Source organism: Salvelinus alpinus, chromosome 14 (genome assembly GCF_045679555.1).
Source record: "Salvelinus alpinus chromosome 14, SLU_Salpinus.1, whole genome shotgun sequence".
Taxonomy (NCBI): Eukaryota; Metazoa; Chordata; class Actinopteri; order Salmoniformes; family Salmonidae; genus Salvelinus; species Salvelinus alpinus.
This window is the reverse complement of record NC_092099.1, coordinates 38,425,624-38,444,884: the sequence shown is the minus strand read 5'-3', so window position 1 is coordinate 38,444,884 and position 19,261 is coordinate 38,425,624. Positions and strand designations below refer to the sequence as shown.

The window sequence follows — 19,261 nt, the reverse complement described above, 5'->3', positions numbered from 1 at the left end:
ATGATGAGACAATTGGATTTCACTAAATTGGGGAGAAAAAGGTGCTAATGTTTGATGTGCTAATGACATTATGCTAGTTAATTATGAAAAATGTTGAAAAAAACTCATTCTACGTGAATTATCACTCAATTTAAGATATTTACGCTTGCTTAGATTGCAAGTGTTGCAGTTCATCCTGAAATCATCACCATGACTATGCACTGCTCTGCCCATGATGCTAGAACTTCCACCTCCGCCATAGCCCCACCATGTCCCCAAGAACTGCCACCTCTGTCATAAGCCACCATGTCCCCAAGACTTGCCACCTCTGTCATACCCCACCATGTCCCCAAGAACTGTCACCTCTGTCATAACCCCACCATGTCCCCAAGAACTGCCACCTCTGTCATAAGCCACCATGTCCCCAAGACTTGCCACCTCTGTCATACCCCACCATGTCCCCAAGAACTACCACCTCTGTCATACCCCACCATGTCCCCAAGAACTGCCACCTCTGTCATACCCCACCATGTCCCCAAGAACTGCCACCTCTGTCATAACCCCAACATGTCCCCAAGAACTGCCACCTCTGTCATAACCCCACCATGACCCCAAGAACTGTCACCTCTGTCATAACCCCACCATGACCCCAAGAACTGCCACCTCTGTCATAAGCCACCATGTCCCCAAGACCTGCCACCTCTGTCATACCCCACCATGTCCCCAAGAACTACCACCTCTGTCATAACCCCACCATGACCCCAAGAACTGTCACCTCTGTCATAACCCCACCATGACCCCAAGAACTGTCACCTCTGTCATAACCCCACCATGACCCCAAGAACTGTCACCTCTGTCATAACCCCACCATGACCCCAAGAACTGCCACCTCTGTCATAACCCCACCATGTCCCCAAGAACTGCCACCTCTGTCATACCCTACCATGTCCCCAAGAACTACCACCTCCAACATAGCCCCACCATGACCCCAAGACCTGCCACCTCTGTCATAACCCCACCATGACCCCAAGAACTACCACCTCCAACATAACCCCACCATGTCCCCAAGAACTGCCACCTCTGTCATAACCCCACCATGACCCCAAGAACTACCACCTCTGTCATAACCCCACCATGACCCCAAGAACTGCCACCTCTGTCATACCCCACCATGACCCCAAGACCTGCCACCTCTGTCATAACCCCACCATGACCCCAATAACTACCACCTCCAACATAGCCCCACCATGTCCCCAAGAACTACTACCTCTGTCATAACCCCACCATGACCCCAAGAACTGCCACCTCCAACATACCCCCACCATGACCCCAAAAACTACCACCTCCAACATAGTCCCACCATGAGCCCAAAAACGACCACCTCTGTCATACCCCACCATGACCCCAAGAACTGCCACCTCCAACATAGCCCCACCATGACCCCAAAAACTACCACCTCTGTCATACCCCCACCATGACCCCAAAAACTACCACCTCCAACATAGCCCCACCATGACCCCAAAAACTACCACCTCCACCATAGTCCCACCATGACCCCCAAAACTAGCACCTCTGTCATACCCCACCATGACCCCAAGAACTGCCACCTCCAACATAGCCCCACCATGACCCCAAGAACTACCACCTCCAACATAGTCCCACCATGACCCCAAGAACTACCACCTCCACCATAGTCCCACCATGACCCCAAGAACTACCACCTCCAACATAGCCCCACCATGACCCCAAGAACTACCACCTCCAACATAGCCCCACCATGACCCCAAGAACTACCACCTCCACCATAGCCCCACCATGACCCCAAGAACTACCACCTCCACCATAGCCCCACCATGACCCTAATTACGACCACCAGTACATTATGAGCAACCAACTACGTATCAACCTGAGAGAATAAGAGCTCTTAATGGCTATATGCTGAAAATATCTCAATGCATGCAGTAAGACATATTCCACATACACTTACACAAATGGATACATGTATAAATGCTTGGCTATATAAACGTGTTGCATTGGAATGGACACACACACACACACACACACACACACATACACAAACTGAGAGGTAAAACCTAAGCTTGAGAGTCAGAGTCTAAAAATGGCTTCTGGGGAAGAAATGCTTATCTGTGAAACCTCAGCCAGTTTTCAGTTGTAGCTGTCAGGAAGTGTGCAGTGAGCCGGAGGCATACGGCAGGAGCCAATCAGCACATCAGCCCATATAGCTGGACATGAACAGGACTGGTGAAGGGAGCGAAAGGAGAATGGGAAAGGTCTCTCTCTCTCTCTCTCTCTCTCTCTCTCTCGCTCTCGCTCTCGCTCTCGCTCTCTCTTGCTCTCTCTCTCTCTCTCTCTTTCTTTCTCTCTCTCTCTCTCTGCAGTGGAAGCACATTCAGGAGAGACGTCTGATAGCCATCTCAATCACACTACTGTCACTGATAGATGGGAAACAGAAATATAGCTCCACAGACTGACAGGATGTCATATGAACATCATCTCTCAAAACTATCTAGCATCACCTCAACTCTCGACTTTCAGCTCTACTCTTTAAGAAAAAAATGTGCTTTTTAGAACATTGAACGGTTCTTTGGCTGTCCCCATAGGAGATCCCTTTGAAGAACCCTTTTTGGTTCCATGTAGAATCATTTGGTGTTCAATGTAAAATCTATTCCACAGAGGGTTCTACATGGAACCCAAAAGGGTTCTACCTGGAACCAAAAATGGTTATCCTATGGGGACAGCCGGAGACCCTTTTGGAACACTTTTTTCTAAGAGTGTACTCTCTAGCTTGAGCTCTACTCTGTAGCCTCAGCTCAACTCTATGAGTCTGTTTCCTGGACACAGATGAAGCCTCGTCCTATGGACTGAAACGCCTGGTTAATGGAGAATCCCCATTAAAAATGTATTTTTTGTCCAGGACTAGGTCTAATCTGTGTCCGGGAAACTTGCCCCATGTGCGCTCTCTGAAGCCCCTTGAAAGGCCAATGTGTGTTTTGTGTTTCTGACAATAAAAATGACTTGTCTAGTCTTCATTCAGCAGATTTATAAAACTATTTTAATCTATGAAGCATCACTTATATGGATGCTCTTTCTCTCAAGCACTCCGTTTGTGGGTTTGTTTGCCTTTTTGGATTCTATTCACAGTCATGTTTCTGTAATGGGAACCTGTTATATTGTGGTCTTCTGTTGTCTATCTGCAGTGACTAAGACTGTGTGTGCTGAGCAGTGTGACGGTCGCTGTTTCGGACCCTGGGTTAGTAACTGCTGCCATCGCGAGTGTGCAGGGGGATGCTCCGGACCCAAGGATACAGACTGCTTCGTAAGTACACACACACGCACACCCTTCACAAAGCCTATCATCACAAAATACAAAACCCTCCTTCCAATCACCTGTTTCCATGGTGAATATTTTCAAACCGCCATAGAGTTTTTGATTATAGACCAGCTTGTCTATTTCTTTCTTTGCTCTTCTTTTCTCTTTGTACATCAGAGCTTTTATCTTAACTGTGTCCTTTTGTGTGAATGTGAGGTTACTTCCATCAGGGGCTATTCATACTTCCATAGAGAAGGTGCTCCTGATACAAAATCTCCCTGTTTAAATCGTCTGGCTCTCAAATGGCACCCTATTCCCTAAATAGTGAACTGCTTTGGGCCAATGGGGTCCCTGGTCAAAAGTAGTGTGCTAAACAGGGAACATGGTGCTATTTGGGAAACAGGCATTGTTCTTTGTGGGAAAGATACCGTTAAAATCAAATTTTCTCCCACAAAGCCTTGTGTTAAATATAAAACCATTACTGTGCCCACCTCCCCGTACTCCTGTTCCTTTGTTAATCTCTCTCTCTTTTTCTCTCTCTTTCTCGCTCTCTCTCGCTCCCTCTTTATCTGTCGATTTATCCTGGCCGGATCAAACTTCTGTCCAGAGTTGATTGTATTATGTTTCATGTTGGGCTTCCCTTCCTGTTTAATTAGATATTGTGAGTTCTAACTATTGATATTACACCTCTCTCTCTCAATTGTGCTGCTTTAATTGCAGTTGCACTTTTGGATAAATGGACACTTCTGACTGGAAAAACAGCCTGGATTAAACTCCAGGGATTTGTCCCAAATGACACGCTGTCCCCTTTATAGTGCACTACCTTTGACCATAGCCTTAGTAAAAGTAATGCTCTAGATAGGGAAATGAATAAGTTTGCGATGTATCTCAGATCTAAACTTTTTCACATAATGAGAGCTGCTTAGCCATTCATCATGCTAAATATTACAATACATACCACTAGATTAGTATAGAAGGGTTTGTAATAGTGATACCAAACATGCACTATAGTACACTTGTTAAAATCAAATCAAATGTTGTTTGTCACATGCGCCAAATACAACAAGTGTAGACCTTACAGTGAAATGCTTACTTACAAGCCCTTAAGATTTAAAAAAAAGTATTTACTAAAATAAACTGAAGTAAAACATAGATAAAAAAATAAAATTTAAATAATAATTTAAGAGAAAAATGTATTAACAGTAGTGAGGCAGGGGGTACCAGTACAGAGTCAATCGGTGGGGGCACAGGTTAGTTGAGGTAATTGAGGTAATATGTACATGTAGGTATAGGTGAAGTGACTATGCATAGATAATAAACAGAGAGTAGCAGCAGTGTAAACATGTGAGTGTGGGGCGGGGGCGGGGGGGGGGGGGGGGGGGGGCATTACAAATAGTCCGGGTAGGCATTTGATTAGCTGTTCAGGAGTCTTATGGCTTGGGGGTAGAAGCTGTTATGAAGCCTTTTGGACTTGCCACTTGCCATGTGGTAGCAGAGAGGAGAGTGGCTGGAGTCTTTGACCATTCCTCTGACATCGCCTGGTATAGAGGTCCTGGATGGCAGGAAGCTTGGCCCCAGTGATGTACCGGGCTATACGCACTACCCTCTGTAGTGCCTTGCGGTCGGAGGCCGAGCAGTTGCCATACCAGGCAGTGATGCAACCAGTCAGGATGCTCTCGATGGTGCAGCTGTGGAACTTTTTGAGGATCTGAGGACACATGCCAAATCTTTTCAGTCTCCTGAAGGGGAATAGGCTTTGTCATGCCACCTTCACGACTGTCTTGGTGTGTTTGGACCATGATCTTTTGTTGTTGATGTGGACACCAAGGAATTTGAAGCTCTCAACCTGCTCCATTACAGCCCCGTCAATGAGAATGGGGGCGTGCTCAGTCCTTTTTTTCCTGTAGTCCACAATCATCTCCTTTGTCTTGATCACATTGAGGGAGAGGTTGTTATCCTGGCACCACACGGCCAGGTCTCTGAACTCCGTCCATTAGTCTGTCTCATCATTGTCACTGTTGTGTCGTCTGCAAACTTAATAATGGTGTTGGAGTCGTGCCTGGCCGTGCAGTCATATGTGAACAGGGAGTACAGGAGGTGACTGAGCATGCACCCCTGAGGGGCCCCCATGTTGAGGATCAGCATGGCAGATGTGTTGTTACCTACCCTTAGCACCTGGGGGCGGCCTGTTCAGGAAGTCCAGGATCCAGTTGCAGAGGGAGGTGTTTAGTCCCAGGGTCCTTAGCTTAGTGATGAGCTTTGAGGTCACTATGGTATTCAACGCTGAGCTGTAGTCAATGAACAGCATTCTCACGTAGGTGTTCCTTTTGTCCAGGTGGGAAAGGGCAGTGTGGAGTACAATAGAGATTGCATCATCTGTGGATTTGTTGGGGCGGTATGCAAATCGGAGTGGGTCTAGGTTTTCCGGGATAATGGGGTTGATGTGAGCCATGACCAGCCTTTCAAAGCACTTCATGGCTACAGACGTGAGTTATACGGGTCGGTAGTCATATAGGCAGGTTACCGTAGGTGTCCTTGGGCACAGGGACTATAGTGGTCTGCTTGAAACATGTTAGTATTTCAGACTCGGTCAGGAACAGGTTGAAAATATCAGTGAAGACACTTCCCAGTTGGTCAGTGCATGCTTGGAGTACACATCCTGGTAATCCATCTAGCCCTGCGGCCTTGTGAATTTTGACCTGTTTAAAGGTTTTTCTCACGTTGGCTACAGAGAGCGTGATCACACAGTCGTCCGGAACAATTGATGCTCTCATGCATGCTTCAGTGTTGCTTGCCTCGAAGAAAGAATAGAAGTAATGTAGCTCATCTGGTAGGCTTGTGTCACTGGGCAGCTCGCGGCTATGCTTCCCTTTGTAGTCCGTAATAGTTTTAAACCCTGCCACATCCGACGAGCGTTGGAGCCGTTGTAGTACGATTCAATTTTAGACCTGTATTGACGCTTTGCCTGTTTGATGGTTCGTCGGAGGGCATAGCGTGATTTATTATAATCGTCCGTGTTAGAGTTTCGGTCCTTGAAAGCGGCAGTTCTACCCTGTAATCCATGGCTTCTGGTTGGGGTATGTACGTACGGTCACTGTGGGGATGAGGTCACCAATGCAATTATTGATGAAGCCAGTGACTGATGTGGTGTACTCCTCAATGCCATCAGCCTGACTAACCGGTGTCTGTATGTAGCCTTGCTACTTTTATAGCCTCGCTACTGTATATAGCCTGTCTTTTTACTGTTGTTTTATTTCCTTACTTACCTATTGTTCACCTAATACCTTTTTTGCACTATTGGTTAGAGCTTGTAAGTAAGCATTTCACTGTAAGGTCTACACCTGTTTTATTCGGCGCACGTGACAAATAAACTTTGATTTGTTGGATTTGAAGAATCCCAGAATATTTTCCCGTCTGTGCTAGGAAAACAGTCCTGTAGCTTAGCATCTGCGTCATCTGACCACTTCTGTATTGAGCGATTCACTGGTACCTCCTGTTTAAGGTGTGTGCATGTGTGTGTGTGTTTTGTCCACAGGCGTGCACCAACTTCAACGACAGCGGGGCGTGTGTGACCCAGTGTCCCCAGCCCTTTGTGTACAACCCTACCACCTTCCAGCTGGAAAGCAACCCCAGAGCCAAGTACACCTATGGTGCCTTCTGCGTCAAGAAATGCCCACGTAAGGAGTGACACACACACACACACACACACACATAACATACACCCATACTTTTGTGAAATAAGGGGACATAAAAAAAACGGTGACATAAGAATAAACACACATGCTACATACATACACACACGCATGACAGTAATTCGCAAAGCATCTACTAAAGAACATACATCATTATATATTATACACACACCATACACACCATACACACCATACACACCATACACACCATACACACCATACACACCATACACACCATACACACCATACACACCATACACACCATACACACCATACACACCATACACACCATTCTAGTTTGCTCATATATTAGCAGATTACAATGTTTTGCTTTCATGTTTTACAAGTGGATTTTGCTCTTCACTCGTGTTGTAGCCTTTTTCAACCACTCCACAAACAAGTCGGTTAGGACATCTACTTTGTGCATGACACAAGTAATATTTCCAACAATTGTTTACAGACAGATTATTTCACTTATAATTCACTGTATCACAATTCCAGTGGGTCAGAAGTTTACATACACTAAGTTGACTGTGCCTTTAAAAAGCTTGGAAAATGATGTCATGGCTTTAGAAGCTTCTGATAGGCTAATTGACATCATCTGCCGTATTCTTATCGGCAGACTCAACAGCCTTGGTTTCTCAAATGACTGCCTCGCCTGGTTCACCAACTACTTCTCAGATAGAGTTCAGTGTATCAAATCGGAGGGATTGTTGTCCTGACCTCTGGCAATCTCTATGGGGGGTACCACAGGGTTCAATTCTCGGGCTGACTCTTTTCTCTGTATACATCAACGATGACGCTCTTGCTGCTGGTGATGCTCTGATCCACCTCTACGCAGACGACACCATTCTGTATACATCTGGCCCTTCGTTGGACACTGTGTTAACAAACCTCCAAACGAGCTTCAATGCCATACAACACTCCTTCCATGGCCTCCAACTGCTCTTAAACGCTAGTAAAACTAAATGCATGCTCTTCAACCGATCGCTGCCCGCACCCGCCCATCCGACTAGCATCACTACTCGTGACGGTTCTGACTTAGAATATGTGGACAATATGTGGACAATTCGTCACCAGACCCACTGGCTCCAGGTAATCTATACCTCTTTGCTAGGTAAAGCTCCGCCTTATCACAGCTCGCTGTTCACCATAACAACACCCACCCATAGCACGCTCTCCAGCAGGTATATCTCACAGGTCATCCCCAAAGCCAACACCTACTTTGGCCACCTTTTCTTACAGTTCTCTGCTGCCAATGACTGGAACGAATTGCAAAAATCAATGAAGTTGGAAACTTATATCTCCCTCACTAACTTTAAGCATCAGCTATCTGAGCAGCTTACTGCAGCAGTACACAGCCCATCTGTAAATAGCCCATCTAACTAACTACCTCATCCCCATATTGTTTTTATTGACTTTTTTTGCTCTTTTGCACACCAGTATTTCTACTTGCACATCATCATCTGCACATCCATCACTCCAGTGTTAGTTAGCTAAATTATAATTACTTCCCTACTATGGCCTGTTTATTGCCTTACCTCCTTACTCCATTTGCACACTATTTTTCTATTGTGTTATTGACTGTACTTTTGTTTATCCCACGTGTAACACTTTGTTTTTTGTCACACTGCTTTGCTTTATCTTTGCCAGGTCGCAGTTGTAAATGAGAACTTGTTCTCAACTGGCCTACCTGGTCAAATAAAGGTGAAATACATCTTTTAATAAAAAAAGTCAATTGGAGGTGTACCTGTGGATGTATTTCAAGGCCTACCTTCAAACTCTGTGCCTCTTTGCTTGACATCATGGGAAAATCAAAAGAAATCAGCCAAGACCTGGTAGACCAGGTATGGTAGACCTCCACAAGTCTGGTTCATCCTTGGGAGCAATTTCCAAATGCCTGAAGGTGCCAAGTTCATCTGAACAAAACAATAGTACGCAAGTATAAACACCATGGGACCACGCAGCCGTCATCCCGCTCAGGAAGGAGACGCGTTCTTTCTCCTAGAGCTGAAAGTAATTTGGTGCAAAAAGTGCAAATCAATCCCAGAACAACAGCAAAGGACCTTGTGAAGATACTGGTGGAAACAGGTACAAAAGTATCTACTGTATATCCACAGTTAAACGAGTCCTATATCGACATAACCTGAAAGGCCGCTCAGCAAGGAATAAGCCACTGCTCCAAATCTGCCATAAAAAAAGCCAGACTACGGTTTGCAACTGCACATGGGGACAAACATCGTACTTTTTGGAGAAATGTCCTCTGGTCTGATGAAACAAAAATAGAACTGTTTGGCCATAATGACCATCGTTATGTTTGGAGGAAAAGGGGGAGGATTGCAAGCCGAATAACACCATCCCAACCGTGAAGCACGGGGGTGGCAGCATCATGATGTGGGGGTGCTTTGCTGCAGGAGGGACTGGTACACTTCACAAAATAGATGGCATCATGAGGCAGGAAAATTATGTGGATATATTGAAGCAACATCTCAAGACATCAGTCAGTGAGTTAAAACTTGGTCGCAAATGGGTCTTCCAAATGGACAATGACCCCAAGCATACTTCCAAAGTTGTGGCAAAATGGCTTAAGGACAACAAAGTCAAGGTATTGGAGTGGCCATCACAAAGTCTTGACCTCAATCCCATAGAACATTTGTGGGAATTTTAAGGCAATTCTACCAAATACTAATTGAGTGTATGGAAACTTCTGACCCACTGGGAATGTGATGAAAGAAATAGAAGCTGAAATAAATGATTATCTCTACTATTATTCTACTATCTCTACTATTATTGACATTTCACATTCTTAAAATAAAGTTGTGATCCTAACCGACATAAAACAGGGAATTTTTGCTAGGATTAAATGTCAGGAATTGTGAAAAACTGAGTTTAAATGTATTTGGCAAAGGTGTATGTTAACTTCCGACTTCAACTGTATATAGCCTCATATATATTTCAACAAACAAACAATATTTTTAAGATACCTTGATTTTTAAACAATTTCCTCTCTTCGTCTCCCTGTTATTCATGAGCTGATCTGTTATCTGTATAACCATCAACTCTATTTTGCCACATAGGAGATATTCTGTCGTGAGTTGGACATTATCTAGCAAGTTTAGCCACTTTGATCATTTTACTTTTGCTTGACTGTTGTTACAAAGTTTGTATGTTTCGACAATGCTATAGCCTACTTGGGGTATCAAGATAGCCAAGGCCTACTGCTGAAATGCGCTGAATTAATTGAGGAACATGATAGCGCTTAGCATTTATGAATTCCCTCTAACACAATTCATAACGATGTCATCGGTGATCTAAGTTACTCTATCATTACTAAATATCAGTTTCACTTGCTGTGAAATCTTTATATAGTGGTGCAGCAAAACTGGCAATGTGGCGTAGTGACAATCTTATTTTGGGAGAACACTGGCATGGTGACCATATCTTGGTTTTAAACGCAATTTGCTGTGTACAAATTATTCTAATTATGTTTGCTCTGACAAAAATTGGCCTGCGGCTGAACATAGTTGCCTACCTTTGGCCTAGGCCTTGACTCATCATCACTAGCGGAGCAGAGCAGGCTGGTCATTCTCATGAATTACCAAGGGCCTCAGGATATTGATTCATTTCTCAAACCTCTTTTTTTAAAGTCTGAACTTTTTTCCCTGAGGAATGCAGCGAGAAACTTCCTCGATCATCTCTACTTAGCCCCCTCTTCACATCTCCCCTTCATCCTCCCCTTCCTTTGAAGCAGCCATTTCCTCCACTGATTTAAACTGTCTTTCCCTCTTCTCTTCTCTCCTCTCCTCTCCTCTCCTCTCCTGGGGCGTGTGCCTGGCATTCTGCTAGGAGCTCTGGCTCCTAACAGGAAGAGAGAGTGAGGGGTGGGCTGCCTCTAATGCAGCCCACTACTGATGAAGGACCACATGGATCAGACTTATTAGGGCACACCGTAGCAAATGTTTTTTTAACAACAAAAACAAAAATGTTATTATTGGACAAGTTCAGGTAGTCCCTCCCCATTTCAGTCTGATTAGTTATTTTTGGTGTTTAGTGATGACCCAGGCTCTTTTATTTCCTGCACTGCCACAAGGACCCCTGAAGAGGTACCTGTCATTTCGGTGTCCACCTCCATGCCTGAGGCTGTGAGAAAAGCAATCATTGGTCCCCTACACTCTCATTTGATGTGTATTTCTATCCCTAAACTCCTTCCTCAGTTCAGACTATCAGATGTTATACCAGCAGGGCCAAAGCAGTAAAGTAGATATGCGCTCATCTGGAGAGAACAATAAAACAATAAAACAAGATAAAGAGGACAAGGAACATCTTTAATCACAGGAGTCATCTTCAGGAGCACAGCAGCAGTAGTCACGTTCCACTGCTATTCATTGCCTTCAAGTCTCATAAGGAAGACATTTATTTACATTTAACGATGACTGCACTTCCTGATTTGAACTTGTTTTTCATCAATGCTCATTAAGAAATGCTAGCAGTCATGACTGAATGCAAACGAGAGTTGTCTTGGGGGTGTGGTTTAATGTGGGTGTTTCTTGGGTGTGTCTTTGCTATTAAATCACAACGAACAAGGACAGTAGATTTGAGTTGAAACATTATTGAAAGCAAGCTGGCAAAGAATTGTACCATTCCATTGGTCCCCCTAAGGAGATGTCACCGGGCCATGTAAAGCAAACTCCCCCAGTCTTTTTCCAGAAAACACGGTGCCACCATGTGTTAATAGGCAAAACGGGATGATTTGTTGACATAATTGTAATCCAAAACAAACCCTCAAGTATGTCATGATGCGATCACTTACCAAACTCTGTTTTGGACAAGACTTTATGTTGGCTTTATGACCAAAATTATCTTATTAACACTTTGTAGTCAATTTTGACACTAGAATGAATTATTTTGACTCATATCGATGCCACATAGGCCATTTAAAACCTGAGACGTTGGTTCTAAGGGGCAGTTGACCTTTAAACCTCCATGGCTCACATATCAATACCAGTTCAAATCACTCTGTTCTCATGCAACCTGTTCCACAGATTACATCCATAACATGTTTCCCAGTGGGTACTGCCTTGGAATTGCTCTGACACATACTATTTTTAACTCTATGTTTGCTGTCCCAGATAACTTTGTGGTGGATCACAGCTCCTGTGTGAGGGCTTGTCCCAGCAACAAGATGGAGGTGGAGCAGAACCGCATCAAGATGTGCATCGCCTGCACTGACATCTGTCCTAAAGGTGTCCAGTCCTGCACCGTCCTGAACCCTATCATCCTGTCATTCACATCCAGTTTATTCATCTGGTTGATTGGATGTAGTTGGGGTTGAGCTGTGGTTATGTTGTGGTTGTGCTTGACTATGGCTTACCCACTGCTCCAACCTCTCCAAACTCTGTGTATCTTCTTGTGACTGTCTGTTCCATATGAGTATTTCAAAGTGTTTGGGATAAAGCCAGAACACACATTTCCATTTAATTTTTGGGGAATATTTGACCAAGTAATCTTCTTCTCCTTCTTCATCTACATCTCCTTATCTGTTTTAGCTTGTGACGGTATAGGTACAGCCAGTCTGCAGTCTGCTCAGACCGTGGACTCCAGCAACATAGACAAGTTCACCAACTGTACCAAGATCAATGGAAACCTGGTCTTCCTCATCACTGGCATTAAAGGGTGAGAGCAAAAAAACACACACACACACACACACACACACACACACACACACACACACACACACACACACACACACACACACACACACACACACACACACACACACACACACACACACACACACACACACACACACACACACACACACACACACACACACACACACACACACACACACACACACCAGGTACCTTCTGTTCCCAACCACACAACACACTTTAGGATCAGTGTTCCATGTCTTGGCACAAAAGCCATGGACCTTGTAAAATAAACTGAAAGCTTACTTGCCAAATTGACTGAATTGAAATGGAACTGACCTTTCGTTATTTTAACCTATCCACATTATAATTGGAAGAGGATGTGTAAACTCTAACATAGCCTATTAGAACCTCTAAAAATCTAAGCTGGTGGGGGGGGGGGGGGTACTAAGCTAACATGGAATTGTTTTAAGACGGTCATGCAATGGATCGTTTAGCAAATTTGATTTGGAATTTTAGGACCCCTTTAGGTATCTCAAAAAATATTAACAAATGATTAGATCAAATATAGAATTTTGCCATTACTACTGTCGTGTCTTTGGCATCATTAAAGGTGAAGACTGTTATTTTATCAAATCAATTCTCTGTAAATATTATTACGTGATTAAACTAATAATGTACATTTAATTAACTAGGAAGTTGGGGCACCACGGAAAATCTTCAGATTACAAAGTTATACTGTTCCGAATATAACTCTTCAGATATTTTAATATCTGATCAATTAGTCTTCTATTAATTAATTATTCTTTACCTCACGGCAGTCTCATCTGAACGTCGTAAATTGTTGGTTATGTGCACGAACCCAGCCTTTACTATAAATCATCCATACACCAATTGGCTTAATAATTTATTTACTAACTAACTAAATAATCGAAGAAATGCATAAACAAACAAACAGTAGATATTGGTTACTAACAATGATAGGGAAGATCCCCTAGTGGGCTAAACCAATATGACGGCTTGGTGGACAAAGAGAAGGGGGTGTGGACTGAGAGAGCGGGATAGACAAAATGGATCACTACACACAGTGGATAATTATATTCATTGAAATGCTAATCCTTTGCTCGCTCATTCTGGAATAATTGCTATCAATATATTTATGCCATTATGTAGTTGTTGTCTTCTCTGTTGGAATCGTTGGTCAGTTCATCAGAGATTCTCTGGTTACTCATGGTGGCGGCTCCTGATAGTGTCTGTTGTAATGGATACGTTGTTCCATTGTTCTTAGAATAGATGTTTTGGCGGTTGTCGGTATTCGCATCCCAGGTTTACATAATTTCTAGCCGCAGACTAGTAATTAGTATCTAAGATTTGCTCTTATTCTGTAGGGATTGATAGTCTCAGAGTTGAACCATTTCCAGCCGTGTAGCCAATGTGGTATGGTTAGGAATTCAACAACCCTTGCAACTTTAGCTTACACTGAGGTTTTTGTGGTCTTAACTATTCACAATCACAGCTCACGCTGTGGGTTTGCTTAGTCTGAAGAGGATTTTCTTAGGAGAGGCTTTTATTCGTAACAGTAGAAGAGGGCCGTATGAAATCCTTTGTTCACTCTGTGGTCTTTCTCTCTTCAAAAAAAGGGGAAGAGAGTCTCTGCCAGGAATTTACGACCTGAGATAACAGAACCTGGGTGTAGGAGAGAGTGAGAGAGGGGGAAGCCACGATCTACGTCATGACATTACTATAGCCCATAGAAACGCATTGAATAATACATTCATAAACGGTAAAAAAGACAGTCAAAAAATGTATATTAAGGAAGAAGGTATGGAAATGTCTTCTATATCTAGGAGATATAAGAAAGCTCAGGAAATATATATATTTTTGGATATATATTTAACCTGTTATTTTTGTTGGCACAAAGCTAACAAAAATACCACTAATCGTTTGTATGGGTTACACTTAGTTGGTAGCTCTAACTGTTCGGACGCTACTGACAGAAGTTGGCACATCAGCGTTATCGACTTCAGACAAGTTGTGAAGTAAAGCGGATATAACCATCATGTTTGTGACAGTCTACCCTTTCCATAGAGTGATCATAATAGTGTTTAGGCCAAACCGTTCGGACGCTACAGACGTTTTCGTGGTCTGACAAACACCTTCCACTGCAGAAGTTGAAGACCAACCCATTGTGGATTGAGACGCAGCCCATGCAGAAAAATACTGATATCTCTAGCTTAAACTGACTGATTTTGATGGGGTATATTTTATTATGTGACTCAGATTGACGCATGGGTGGATTACCTAGAAAGGTCACTCCAAACACATTTTTGCTAAGAGCTGCTGTTTAACTGATTAAACAAAGCTTAACCATGAAGTTTGTCTGAAATTTATGTCAAGAAGTCAAGAAAGTTTACCAGCAGCCAGTTGCACTTGCCACACTGGTAGCCTATTCGCGGGTGCTTTTTCAAAGCTTGTGTCAGGTACTCCAGTGAGTATCATTGGCTCCAATGAGTGTAGTTTCCTAACTATTGTACTGTATTTACGTAATTCAAAATGTGTTTATTCTGTTGTCGCGGACCCCCTGCAATAGCTCCAGAGGACGTGGACCCCCAGTTGAATAACCCTGCTCTCGACAGCTCGCCTCCCTGTAATATGAGAGAAACAGTGGTTATGTGGGTGGCTTGACCGCTTTCTGTTTCTAATCCTAAATATTTGTCTCTTTCACTTTGTTTCTCTCTCGCTCATTCTCTCTGTTTCCTTTCTTTCTCTCTCTCACCCCTCTCTCTTTTTCTCTCCCCTCTCTCTCTCTTTCTCTCCCTCTCCCAATCTCTCATCCCGCTTCATATTTGTCTCTCACGCTCTCTTGCTCTCACTCTCTTTCTCATCTCTCTCGCTCACCCCTCTCTCTGACTCTCTCTCTCTCTCTTCCATCTCTCTCGCTCTTTCCTCTCCCTCTCTCCCTTACAGGGATGTGTACCACAACATTAAAGCTTTGGAACCAGAGAAGCTGAATGTGTTCCGGACTGTTAGGGAGATCACAGGTGAGACACATTATAATTGTATTTAATTAACACAGTCAAAAAGTCATAATTATGGCTAAACCATGTCCATTTCCACAATGCATCTTCTTAAGTCAGTTAAGAACAGATATCCAATTAAAATAAATATACATTTCTGATACCATGTCATTCAGTCTTTTCTAATTGTCCTTGGGAAAATATACATTAACTGACCAGGTGAATCCAGGTGAAAGCTATGATCCCTTATTGATGTCACTTGTTAAAATCCACTTCAATCACTGTAGATGAAGGGGAGGATACAGGTTAAAGAAGGATTTTTAAGCATTGAGACAATTGAGACATGGTATTGTGTATGTGTGCCATGCAGAGGGTGAATGGGCAAGACAAAATATTGAAGTGCCTTTGAATGGGGTATGGTAGTAGGTGCCAGGCGCACCAGTTTGTGTCAAGAACTGCAATGCTGCTGGGTGGTCCACCACCCAAAGGGCACCCCCCAATGGGCATCCAGCCAGTTTGACACAACTGTGAGAAGCATTGGAGTCAACATGGGCCAGCATCCCTGTGGAACTCTATCAACCTCTTTTAGAGGCCATGCCCTGACAAATTGAGGTTGTTCTGAGGGCAAAGGGGGAGGTGCAACTCAATTTTAGGAAGGTGTTCTTCATGTTTGGTATGCTCTGTGTATATATATAATGTATGGTGTAATGTTTTAGAGAAAGGCATGCAGGCCTACTGTAGAAATCCCCCTATCCATGCATCTTGAAATTGTTCTGTTTTATTTTGTTTTGCCCTCATCAAATGTGCATGGTGTTCCCTCTCTTACAATTTGACTCAGTATAAAGAGGCCTTGTGTGTGTTTGCTGTTTCCCACAAGACACCATACACCAAAGACAAGCTGAAAGAGTATGATGAATTGGGATGAGATGAGGGTCTCTCTATCTCTTCTCCCATGGGGATCTAGAACTCCACGCTTCATAGCTCTATAGTTTCACACGGAGCATGAAGGGGGGTCCGTAGTGTGTGTGCGTGCGTGCATGAGTGCGTGGGTGTGTGCGTGAATTAATGTAGAGTGAATCCCCCTTCCTCCTCCCCTCCTTTCCTCCCCTACTCCTGCTCCCCCTCATCCCTTCATTCCTGTGACAGGACGTGAGCTGGTACAGCCAATAACTGCCTCCCAAATGGCACCCCATTCTCTGTAGAGTGCACTCCTAAATAGGGAATAGGCTGCCATTTTGGGACACACCCCTGTAGACCCATGGCCAGGCATGCATGGCACCCTTATCACCCTCTGTCACACACAAACACACATACATACAGGCATTGATGCACACACACACACACACACACACGCACACACACACACACACACACACACACACACACACACACACACACACACACACACACACACACACACACACACACACACACACACACACACACACACACACACACACACACACAGGCATGCATGGCACCCCTATCACCCTCTGTCACACACAAACACACATACATACAGGCATTGATGCACACACACACACACACACACGCACACACACACACACACACACACACACACACACACACACACACACACACACACACACACACACACACACACACACACACACACACACACACACACACAGACACACACACACACACACACATACAGGCATGCATGGCACCCCTATCACCCTCTGTCACACACAAACACACACACATACAGGCATGCATGGCACCCCTATCACCCTCTGTCACACACAAACACACACACATACAGGCATGCATGGCACCCCTATCACCCTCTGTCACACACAAACACACACACATACAGGCATGCATGGCACCCCTATCACCCTCTGTCACACACAAACACACACACATACAGGCATGCATGGCACCCCTATCACCCTCTGTCACACACAAACACACACACAGGCATTGATGCACACACACACACTTATACATACATACAGGCATTGATGCACACACACACACGCACACACACACACGCACGCACACACACACACACACACACACACACACACACACACACACACACACACACACACACACACACACACACACACACACACACACACACACACACACACACACACACACACCGTCATCCCTTCTGCTTCAACCTAGGGGTTACCATCTTTGAATTGTATAGCTCTCAGATGACAGTCAGTGTAGGAGGCTACCATCTCACCCTACATCTCTTCTCCTGCCAAGTGTTCTTCTAAAACATAGCCCCTTGTTTTTATCTCCTTCCACGAGGTCAGTGCAGGCTTATCCAAACAGTACGGTCGGTGGGCCATCCACTGAAGCAATTTAGCATAAGTGAGGTTCCCAGTGCATGGCTTTGACTGTAATCATTGGTGCTTTAAAACTCTTAACCCTTGATCTGGTGCCTGTGGCCCTCCTCTCTGTAAGGCAATACTGGGTAATTTGTCTTTCGCATGGATGCGCCAGTAATGTGGCACTCAGTGAACCTAAACCCCCACTCTACTCTACTCTAGAAGCTCTAGCATGCTCGGCTACTGACTCCATCCTTTCAGCAGTTGTTTACTGCCCACAGGGGGTTAGAGAGAGAGAGAGAGGAAAATAGATATAAAGAGAGAGAAGAGTAAGAGAAAGAGGGAGAGCGAGAGAATAAGCTGAGGAGATATACAGTAGAATATAGAATAAGGAGAACACCCACAGCTAGAACAGAACTTCCTGTACAGTACAGCACCTTTAAATAGATATGCTGAGTGTTTTACCTGTTGACAAATGGCTAGCGGTTAAGAGTGTTGAGCCAGTAACCGAAAGGTCACTGGTTTGAATCCCGAGCTGGCAAGGTGGAAAACTCTGCCGTTCTGCACTTGAGCAAGGCAGTAAACCCCCAACAACAACTGCTCCCTGTGCACTGATGATGTGGACGTTGATTAAAGCACCCCCCCCCGCACCTCTCTGATTGGGTTAAATGCGGAAGACACATTTCAGTTGAGTGCATTCAATTGTGCAACTGACTAGGTATCCCCTTTCCCTTCCCTATTGCTGCTGTTTGTGTAAAGCTGTTAGCCCAGGAAGGCAGGCAGGTACTTGTTAGCACCATTAGCAAGATGAAGTGATGAAGCGCCCTGCCCACCTCTCCACCTCTCCTATCTCTCCTACTCTCCACCTCTCCTCCCTAGCTCTCCTTCCCACCTCTCATCTCCCCATCTCCCACCTCTCCTCTCTAGGAAAAACAAACATATGCCTCTTGAGGAAAGAAGACGAGACAGGTGGAGAGAGAAAGATAGAAAGAAAGAAAGAGAGAGAGAGACAGAGAGAGAATGAGTGAGTGAAAGAGAGGTGAGAGAGAGGCTTGCCATTGCTTGCTGCAATTTTGTCATTAAGGCAATTACCGTCATCAGACACTAGCTCTAACGACTCAGATAGGAGCTAATCGTTGCCATTTTATATTGGAGGTAGCATTCAAGAATGCTAATGGCATAGAAAGCAGGTTGTGATGCATTTCATTCATATACATTTGATTAAGGTTCAACTTATAATCGGTTAGTCTGATGTATAGTAATTATAGATGACTTTAGTCGC

General features: G+C 44.3%; 1 protein-coding gene across 1 annotated transcript in view; it reads left to right on the top strand.

Moving 5' to 3' along the window:
- Positions 1-19,261, top strand: part of LOC139538902 (receptor tyrosine-protein kinase erbB-4-like) — a 591,021-nt gene that overhangs the window by 417,320 nt on the left and 154,440 nt on the right. Inside the window, exons 6-10 of the mRNA XM_071341463.1 lie at positions 3,198-3,316; positions 6,846-6,987; positions 12,132-12,245; positions 12,549-12,675; positions 15,621-15,694. Coding sequence (XP_071197564.1) covers positions 3,198-3,316; positions 6,846-6,987; positions 12,132-12,245; positions 12,549-12,675; positions 15,621-15,694 — 576 coding nt within the window. The remainder of the gene's footprint in view (positions 1-3,197; positions 3,317-6,845; positions 6,988-12,131; positions 12,246-12,548; positions 12,676-15,620; positions 15,695-19,261) is intronic.